Source organism: Myotis davidii, unplaced genomic scaffold (assembly GCF_000327345.1).
Source record: "Myotis davidii unplaced genomic scaffold, ASM32734v1 scaffold500, whole genome shotgun sequence".
Taxonomy (NCBI): Eukaryota; Metazoa; Chordata; class Mammalia; order Chiroptera; family Vespertilionidae; genus Myotis; species Myotis davidii.
In genome coordinates, this window is record NW_006293949.1 from 63,134 (window position 1) to 74,207 (window position 11,074).

General features: G+C 40.3%; 1 protein-coding gene across 1 annotated transcript in view; it reads right to left on the reverse strand.

The window, feature by feature from the left end:
* Window positions 1–11,074, reverse strand: part of MCTS1 (malignant T-cell amplified sequence 1) — a 64,587-nt gene that overhangs the window by 36,960 nt on the left and 16,553 nt on the right. The window contains exon 2 of the mRNA XM_015566559.1: window positions 9,335–9,421. Coding sequence (XP_015422045.1) covers window positions 9,335–9,375 — 41 coding nt within the window. The 5' untranslated portion in view covers window positions 9,376–9,421. The remainder of the gene's footprint in view (window positions 1–9,334; window positions 9,422–11,074) is intronic.

Below are 11,074 nucleotides of genomic sequence, written 5' to 3' on the forward strand. Positions count from 1 at the left end.
TCTCCCCCATTGACCTCTCCCTGGGTTCTCCCATCCCCAGCACATGCCTTCACCCCCCTACTGTCTGTGTCCATTGGTTATGCTTATATGCATGCATGCAAGTCCTTTAGTTGATCTCTTACCCACCTCCCCTCCTCCTCTGCCTTCCCTCTGAGGTTTGACAGGCTGTTTGATGCTTCTATGTCTCTGGCTCTATTTTTGTTCTTCAGTTTATGTTGTTCATTGGTATATTCCACAAATGAGTGAGATCATGGAGTATTTATCTTTTGCTGACTGGCTTATTTCGCTTAGCATAATGCTCTCTGGGTCCATCCATGCTGTTGCAAATGTTAAGAGTTTTTTGTTTTTTTACAGCAGTGTAGTATTCCATTGTGTAGACGTAGTCATCATCATCTCTTGCCTGGATTATTTTAATAGCCTCCAAACTGGTCTTTTACTTCTTCCTTCCACCACAATTTATTCTTCACACATGCCAGGTTTTCCTATTAAAAATTAAAGGCAAATTAAAGTATCCTCTCTGCTCAAACCTTTCCAATGGCTCCCCATCTCAACCAGAGTAAAACCATTATCTGTAAAATAGCTTATATTGTTTTTAATTGGATTCCTATTATCTCTTTGACTCCTAATCCTCTTCCTTCTCCTCCTCCTTCTCCCCTTCCTTGTCTTTTCTTAGTCTTCTCCAGTCACAGTGACCTCCTTGCTCTTTTTCTAACACCTTGGGCATACACATACCTTAGGATCATTACACTGGTTGTTCCTTCTTCTTGGAAAGCTCTACCCCAAATCTCCACATGACTACTTCCCTCACCTCCTTCAGGCCTCTGTTCAAATGGTACCTTTTCAATAAGGTATTTCTCTACTCTCCTCATTGAAAAATGTCAACTCCCCCCATGCCTTTACTCAATTCAAATTTTCCACAGCATACTATAAAATTTGTTTAGAAAGACAAATGTATGTATTAGAGAGGATGTGAGACACTGGAACCCTCATACTTGCTGGATGGAAAATAAAATGGCACAACCTCTTTGAAAAACAGTTTGGTAGTTCTACATAATGTCAAACATAGAGTTACCGTATGATCCAGCAATTCCACTCCTCAGTATATACTCAAGAGAAATGAAAATATATGCTCATGAATGTTCATAACAGCATTACTCATAATTGCTAAAAAGTAGAAATGACCCAAATATCCTTAAACTGGTGAATTGATAAACAAATGTAGCATATCCATACAATGGAATATTATTTGGCCATAAAATAATTAAATACTAATACATGTTACAACATGGGTGAGCCTTGAAAATATTAGGTAAAGTAAAGCAGCCACACACACAAAAAAACCGCATATTGAGTGGGTCTATTTTTATGGAATTTCCAGAATGGGTAAACATATAGAGACAGAAAGTAGATTAGTGATTTCCAGGTTATAAGGAAAGGAGAGTATGGGATATGACAGCTAAGGAATAAAGTGTCTCTTTTGTGGATGATAAAAATGTTCTAAAATTAGAAAGAGGCAATGGTTGCACAACTCTGTGAATGTACTAAAACCATTGTACTGTATGCTTTCAAAGGGTGAATTTCACAGTATGCAAATTACTATCTGAAGAAAATAATTTATGTAAATTATATCTGAAGAAGCTGTTATCTAAGGGAATTTAACCGGGGAAAAAATATTGTGTTGATATTTTTGGCAAGCCAAGCCTCGCTGTGGCTGGACCAAACGCCTGGGTCCCGGCTGCCAGAGGAAAACCGGTGCCGGCAGCCAGGGGAAGGAAGAAGGAAGGCCTAATGTGCAAATCTTCGTGCAACAGGCTTCTAGTCATATATAATCAACCTTATTAAGTAGTGTATGTGTTATGAACTTTTCTACATCCTTACGTATTCGCCTAATCTGTTGATTTATGAGAGAAATATTTTACGTCGAATATGCCCAAAAGTCTACCAGCAATCTTTTTTTTTTAAATATATTTTATTGATTTTTTACAGAGAGGACGAGAGAGGGATAGAGAGTCAGAAACATCGATGAGAGAGAAACATCGATCAGCTGCCTCCTGCACATCCCCTTCTGGGGATATGTCCGCAACCCAGGCACATGCCCTTGACCGGAATCGAACCTGGGACCTTTCAGTCCGCAGGCTGACGCTCTATCCACTGAGCCAAACCGGTTAGGGCCTACCAGCAATCTTAATACCTATCTCTCGTCAAGTCTTTCTGAACTGTTTCAAACCTTTCCCACTTTCCCAAACTTCCACCACCCTCTCCTGTTCCATCACATCCTACTTTATACATAAAACAGAAGAAAAGATAGGATTGCTCTTATCTGCCTGCTAACAAACATACAACTTAAAAAAGTCTACCCCATCCCATTCCATTTAACTTTTCTTATTTGTATAGCTCTCCCTTTTTCTGAGACTAATCTCTCCACCTTACCTTTTTTAAAAATCCTCACCCGAGGATATGCTTTTTAAATTGATTTTAGAGCAGAAGGGAGAGGGAGAGAGAAACACTAATGTAAGAGAGAAACGTCTATTGGTTACCTCCCATACCCACCCCACCAAGGGATCCAACCTACAACCTGGGCATGTGCCTACACCAGGAATCAAACCCGAAACTTTTCCATGCATGGGATGAGCACACTAGCCAGGGCACTCCACCTGACTTTTGAATTTCATACCTTTCCACTTTCTCAGAAGCCTGGCCTTATTAATTTTCCCTTTTCTCTCTTAACTTAGTTTTCTCTCCTCTCTTTCTCTCTCTCTCCCCCCTCACCCCTTCCCAACCCTCCCCTTCTCTATCTATATGTCTTTCAAGAGGTGAAGCTTAATTCCCCTCTCCTTGAAACTGGGCTGGTCTTAGTGCCTTGCAGCTTCTACCTGAGCCTCTTGGAACACTCACTCTTGGACTCTTGAGATGTCATGTAACAAGTCTGCCTACCCAAAGTCTATTTTTCTGTGAGAAGCCCCAAGCTAGCCAGGTGGAGATACTATCTAGAGAGAAAGATGCCCAACTATTCTAGTTCCTAGACATTCAGGTCACCCCAACTGAGGGCCCAGACATCATGAAGCATAAATGAGCTGTCCTTGATATTCCTTATCTGAATTTCTGACCCAAATTACCATGAGACATGATGATGATGATGACGATGACGATGACGATGACGATGACGGTTTTTAGTCACTAAATTTTGGGATTGTGTGTTATACAGAAATAAGTAATTGGAAGTTAAAAATGGCCTCATGTTGCTAAGTGTAATAGACATGTTTGCATCCCTATGTATTTGACCTGTTAGCAGCTCTTGACACAATTAATCATTCTCTCTTCTTTTTTATATATATTTTATTGATTTTTTACAGAGAGGAAGAGAGAGAGAGATAGTCAGAAACATCGATGAGAGAGAAACATCGATCAGCTGCCTCCTGCACAACCCCCATTGGGGAAGTGCCCACAACCCAGGTACATGCCCCTGACCGGAACCGAACCCGGGACCCCTCAGTCTGCAGGCCGACGCTCTATCCACTGAGCCAAACTGGCTTCGGCCATTCTCTCTTCTTTTAATATGTTTTTAAAATTGATTTCAGAGAGAGGATGGGAGAGGGATAAAAATATCAATGATGACAGAGAATTATTGATTGGCTGCCTCCTGCATGTGCCCTACTGGGGATTGAGTCTGCAACCTGAGCATGTGCCCTGACCGGAATGGCAGTGAGACCTCCTGGTTTATAGGTCGACACTCTAACCACACTGGACAGGGCTGGGGATGTTTCATTTGCTCAGGGAACCTTCCTTGACCACTCCTACAGAGCACTCATTACAGTTGTAATTTTTGTGTATTTAAATAATATTTGAATATTTGTCTCCCTGATTAGACTATAAGCTTCAGGCTGCAGACATCAAGGTTGGTTTGCTTGTTGCTGTGCTCACAGTACCTAACTCAATGTGTGGCACATATTATGTGCTAAACATATATTTTTGGAGGAAAGTAGGGAAGAAGGAAGGAAAGGGAGGAGAGAAGGATGGAAGAGAAAAGGGGAAATAGGAGGGGGGACTCTCCCTCTCCCATGATAGGTTACTTGTAAATTTTTACTCTCCTTGTATTTCTAATAGACTTTGCTTTATATATCTCTAATTCATGTTGTTATGTGCATAAAGGTCCATGATTGTCATATATTCTTAGTCAAGTGCATCTTTTATCAATATTAAATATCCCTTTGTCTCTTTTAATATTTTAGCTCTGAATTCTCTTTGTTTGATTCAAATGGTGCTCTTTTTTTGCTAGCATTTAGACAACTCAAAATTTTACTGTTTCTTTGCTCATACTATTTCTTATATTCTACATGTTCTTCTTTTCAAGATTCATTTTTTTTTATTTTGCTGTAAAACCTACCTGAGTAATTCACAATGGTTCTGAATATATCTGCAATGTGCTCTGAATATGTAGAAAAATTAGAGTCTAAAAATCAGAGTTTTGCTCTGTGTATTATTTCCAACTCAGGGCTAATTACTCTATTTATTCATTTTGGTTCTTTTCTTTTATGTTGTAGATTTTCTCCAAATATTTCTGCTGACCCTTTGATGTCTATGCATGTTAGTGAATAAGGGACAAACACATCTGCAAAGATAGCTTTTCCTGAGTTTACTCTGCAGTTATGTGTTCCTAGATGGCCCATCTCCTGAGCTGGAGGGCCTTGTGTAAGTAGGTTGCATGTGTTGACTTGTCAGCTTCACTTTGAAGTGGGTATGAAGGAGACAGAGACTGTTCCCCCTACTCCCTGCAAATAGCCAAAACAATTTCACTGTGGCAATGGAGGACTCCAGTGTATTTCTTCCTGGCCAATTCTTCAATCGATCAGAGGGGGGTTCTCACTACACCTGCTCTTTGTATTTATTCATTCTGAGATTTGATTTTCTCTAGTAATTTTCTCCTGCAGGCCTTGGACTTGACTACTCATCCTCTCTTATCAATATGATCATATCTGATTTCTATCCTCAAGGAATTCATCTCAATTTCTGAACTACTGATGGTACATTTTCCTTTAAAACCATTCTTGGGCCGAAGCCGGTTTGGCTCAGTGGATAGAGCATCGGCCTGCGGACTGAAGGGTCCCAGGTTCAATTCCGGTCAAGGGCATGTACCTGGGTTGCGGGCACATCCCCAGTGGGGGATGTGCAGGAGGCGGCTGATCGATGTTTCTCTCTCATCGATGTTTCTGACTCTCTCTCTCTCTCCCTTCCTCTCTGTAAAAAATCAATAAAATTTATATAAAAAAACAAAACAAAAAAACCATTCTTGGTTTTTTGTGTGTTTTTCTTGTTGTTTTGTTTTTTGTTTTTTCCACTCTGATGCTTTAAGGAACTTGGAGAAGAGAAGATGGGAACAAAGTTACAAGCATTTACGTCATCATCTTGATCTAATCTGACCAAAGTCATTTGCTTATGTCAATTTGCCTGAGGCAAGGAGAGTGGCCAGGGCTCACTCTGAGAGGCAAGGGAAAAGGGCTCCTTCCGGTGATAGCTTCTGATCACCCAGGACTTCCAATAGAGGCCCATTTGGATTTAGAAATCTAGTATTTGCATAGCAATTCTTCTGAGAGAGCCAAGGCACCAACTAGCAGGCACCATCCTAGAGCAGAAAAATTGTGAAAGAAAAAGTACTCCCTTGAGGTGAATTAATTAGAAAAAGGCACCCCTTTGGGTAGTCCAAGTATAAAAATTCTAGCTTTCCTCTGCTGACAGTGGCATCCTGTCATTAGCGATCAAGGTTTGTTGACTAGCAGAATACAGACTAGATTTAATCCTACCTCCAACACAAACACACACACACACACACACACACACACACCCACACACACACAGGTTTCACTTTGAAGTGGGTATGAAGGAGACAGAGACTGTTTCCCCTGCTCCCTGCAAGTTGCCAAATATTCTACAGAACCATATATAGTAAACAATAGCCTCTGTCAGTGCCAATTACAATGTCCAGAGATAAGACCTCCATACTCTGGGGCTTCTCCCAATTCCACACAAGCCTGAGAGGTCAGGTTCAAGCTCAGAAAAACTTCCCTTAAGTGAGCCCCCAATAAAAGCAGCTTTTTCTCCCTGCTATCTACCACCCCAAGAAATAGGCCTCTGACCTCCCTGAGCCCTTGCACAGCCAACATTACAGAGCAGCCCAGAAAACTCTGATTTTACAAACTAGGCCCTCCTTACTTCTAGTAGAGCCATTCTCAGCACCAAGAGGAAAGGTCTTTAATGCAAATGCCACCGATAGGCTGCTCAGAGACCATTAAACACCACCAGGTCTCTCCAAGAGTTGTGCTCAGAAACTAGGGACAAGGACTCTACCAACCTTCCTCTCCTGCCCCCACAATCTACCCCCACTCACCCAACCTGGGCCATCAGCATATCTATCAGAAGTAATTCTCTTGGCAAATCGACAGGAGATGATACATATAGATATACATATACATATATAGATGTAGATATAGAAATATATGTGCCCTTCTCTAATACCATCTCCCAGAAATTAGCTATATCAATGGTTTGCTGCATTGTTTTCTTGACTTGTTGCTAGGCTTACTATGAAATGTCAGATGGAAAAGGACAAAAACCATATGATCTCACTCATACCCAGAATATAAAACAAAAAAGTAACAAATAAACAAATGTAACAAAACAAAAACAAGCTCATAGATACAAACAGAATGGTGGTTACCAGAGGGAAGTGGGGGAGAGTGAAATGTATAAAGGGGATCAAATTTATATTAATGGATAGACTTTTGTTGGTAAGCAAACAATAGAGCATATAAGTACTGAGTTATAATGTGGTATACCTGAAATTTGTTATTAACTAATGTTACCTCAATAAAAAAATCATTAATTAATAAAACCAGCAGCCATTCCTTATAAAAACTCAATGGAATAAAAGAGGACTTTCTCTCCTCTGCTCCCAGCGGCCAGAACCGAGGGGTAGAGTAGCCCTTGGCAGACCGGGGGGCGGGCGGCCTTGCCCGTCCAGGTGCCGCACGAGGCACAGACAAAAAAAAAAAAAAAAAAAAAAAAAAAAAAAAAAAAAAAAAATCTAAAGAGTATCAAAAAGCCATGAGCAAGCATCATAATCAAGTCGCTTCCCATGAAATTCACAAATAAGACACGGATGTCCTCCATAGTGTTCTGAAGGTTCTAAAATATAATGAACCAAGAAAATGAAATAAGCTGTATAGCCGAAACCGGTTTGGCTCAGTGGATAGAGCGTCGGCCTGCAGACTGAAAGGTCCCAGGTTCGATTCCGGTCAAGGGCATGTACCTGGGTTGCGGGCACATCCCCAATAGGAGATGTGCAGGAGGCAGCTGATCGATGTTTCCCTCTCATCGATGTTTCTAACTCTTTCTATCTCTCTCCCTTCCTCTCTGTAAAAAATCAATAAAATATATTTTTAAAAAAGAAATGAGCTGTATAAGTCTAAAAGGAAGAAAGACAAAAAGAGGGGGGAAAGGATAATTGTTTGCAGATGGTATGATTATATGCATTGAGAATCCAAGAAATGCAATGTAAAAATTATTAAAACTGAGAAGTCTATGTAGTGGACATCTACTGTTTTGGTTTGCCCAGCATTCCTTTCTCCCTGCTTCTGATAATAGCACTCTTCTTCCTTTGGAGGTCTACTCCTCACTCACTGTCCTGGTAGGATGGCCTATGAGGTTGCCCTACTCCATTCCTTGTATACACACGTGCCTGCCTGGGCCCCTAACCCTGGATGAGTTACCCATAAAATCAAATTCTGCTGGACACAGTGGCAGCTCCAAGGGGAAGGCATGTGACCCAGGCCAGAGATATAAGATCTTTCTTAGAATATTCCAAATCAGACGTAAAGAAGAAGCTTTCTCTTTTCTTTGGATCTTGAATCCTAAGAACAGTTGGTAGCCCTGTCTCTACTGTTTGGAAGAATCTTAGAGAATGAGGCAATGCAAAAAAGAGAGAATCTGAGAATAGAAATGAAGAGATGCGTGAGAGCTAATACCATTTGAGTCTCTGGATCCTGGCCTGTCTGAGATTTGCCCTGTCCTTCCCAGTTAAAAAAAAATGAATGAACTCCATTTTCTTCTTAAGCTTATTCAAGTTGGTTTTCTGTCACCTGCAAACAAGAGTCTGAACTGATACAAGCTGGATGTAAGATAAATATACCAAATCCCATAGCTTTCTTTTTTTTTAAGTATTATAAAGGAGTTCCCTTTTGTTTTATTATTTTCCAACTTTTATTATAATAATTTTCAGACAGAAAAGTCTAAAGAATTTTACCATGAACACCAATATACCCACCATTTAGATTTTACAATTAACATTTTGTTATTATATACCAATAGCTTTCTTTTATTTTAGCAATAACAGAAATAGAAACAGGAAAAAAATGTATCCCATTCACAATAGTGGAAAAAGATATGTGTGAAACACTAACCAGCACCGACAACTAAAGCTCTCATAAAATTCTGCTCTCGCTAGACAAAGGATCAGGAAAGGAGCAACCTAGCAAGACAGAAATTTTTAGATAACTGATTTAATCAACCACAATGGAAAAAATGTAGCCCCAGCTTCACCCACGCCAGGAATAGCCAAGTGGGAAGCCTAGCCTCCAACCTTGGCAGGCTCTCAGCCGCACCCCAATCCCCCAGTTCCCTCTGCCCTCCCCCCTCTGTGGAGACTAGGTGGGGAGTCTGAAACCCCGCCCCTCCCCATTGGTGTGATATCACAAAGGCAGGAGGGAGTCCCCAGCGGTGTCAGGTAGGAATTGGGCCAGTCTTTGTACAGAATAACCCAGACTTGGGGAAATGTATCTATTTCAGATCATTTGCGGTTTTTTGTTTGTTTGTTTGTTTGTTTTGTTTTTTTCCTTTTAATGCCAACCAGGCCGCTGCTGGGCTAGTGGGGTTTCCCCTGAAGGGATTGGTCAAAGCTGCTGTCAATCATCCTTGAAATAATTAAATATACGTAAAATCCATGGGTAGAACTTTAGGTGAAGAAAGGTCACAAACGTTGCTATGGTGATTGCTGTTAACTAAAACTCTTCTTAGCCCTCGGGTTTCAGATCCAACTAGATACAGAACAGGACAACAAATCCTATTGATTCTCCTGGGACGGTGAGTTAACCCCCCATTGGAGATAGTAAAATGCAGGGAGGGTATTCTTTAGGAACTTTTTACCTGCTTTTGGCCAAGAGTCTAAGTGATGTCACATCTTTGGGCAATTTTAAATTACTCTATGTTATACTTCCTTTCATTATACCCAAAAATGTAGAATTAGCATATTAGAATAACTAATATGCTATTAGCCTTTACTCACCTGTGATATGGAGAATTTAGAGAAAAACATATTAGAGCCATAGTTATCTCACCACAGGAGGACCCTCAACAGCCACAGCACTATAGCCTGATGAAAAGACCAAAATAAAAGATAATGAGAGACTTGATTCAGATCACAAGTAAGATTATACTTTGGAAAACCCTCCAAATTAGCTGGAGGACACTTTGAAGGGAGATTATTTCTTTTTTATTTTATTTCTTAGCATTCAAGCCAGCAGGGGCTTAAGCCATCATAATATTGAAAAGGATATGTTATACTTCCAGTTAAGATGTTAGTCTGAACAAATGTGCTTTTCTCCCCAAATTAGCTTTAAATGAAAGAAGAAAAATATAAAAATAGAGCCTTAATCACAAGGGATAACAGAGAAGGTGTGATTAACAGCCAAAATTGTCGGGATTTTCTTGAAGGTATGAAACAAATAGGATAAAATTGATTGATAAACCAGAGTCAATGAATCTGTGACATCATAATGGTATGGGAGAGGGCTACTGTAAAAGTGAATTCTCTGTTTTCTAACATAGCGTCCCAAAGATAGACAATGTCACAGTCACCTGGATCAGAGGATGAGAATGATGATGAGGCCATCGTAGAAGATAATGGTGAGTCAATGAACTAATAAAACTTAGAGTTACGAGCACGTTCCCTCCCCCAACGCAGCACATCCCTCACATAGCACATCCCTCACATAGCACATCCCTCACATAGCACGTCCCCCACATAGCACGTCCCCCACATAGCACGTAAAATAAAATTTAAAAACAAAAAAAAAGAACAAAAAAAACCCCCAAAACTTAGAGTTAAGTCCAAATAATTTTTAAGAATATGTCTAGGAAGTTTGAGTTAATTATTAAGAAGTTATTCCTAAGAAGATAAAGCATAATGAAACCATCAATAGAAAATTAATAGCAAGGTGGAAATAAATTTCCCAAGAGAGATTGTAATGGTGGTCAAGAGGGCACTTCTGCTTTTGCTTTCCTGTGGTTGTTTTATAGTGAGAATGAATTTGTGTAATATTTTGGCAAAAAAAGAAAACACACTTTAAAGTTTGTATTAAGTGTTGCTAATGGTGGGGGCAATCAGCAGTCATTCTGAAAGTGAGAGTGTATGCACAACATTTCTGAAGAGTAATATGGCAATTTATCAAAATTTTAAATATACCTTCTCCTTGACACAATACTACTTCTCCAAATAAATCCTCAAAACTACTTTTACACATTCACACATATCTATGTTACAGGATATTTACTGCTACATAATTGTCATAGCAAAAAAATTTGGAAATAACCAAATATACAAAAACTAGAGGGCCCAGTGCACAAAATTCATACATGGGTAGGATCCCTAGGCCTGGCCAGTGATCAGGGCAGATCTGAGCCTTCTGGCTGCCTGCTGGGGCCTTCCTTCATTCCGTACCACCCCCTGATGGTCAACGCACATCATAGCGAGAGATTGAACTCCCAGTCTCCCCCTGGTGGTCAGTGCATGTCATAGTGAGAAGTTGAGTGGTCTTAGCATATCATTAGCATATTATGCTTTGCTTGGTTGAATGGACGATCAGACAGCCAGATACTTAGCACATTAAGCTTTTATTACAGGGTTGGGCAAACTTTTTGACTCGAGAGCCACAATGGGTTCTTAAATTCTGACTTATGTCTGTCACATTTGCTTTTCCTCCACCCCCCACCCGCAACAGTAACTGGCTCCAGGCTCACTTTGCTC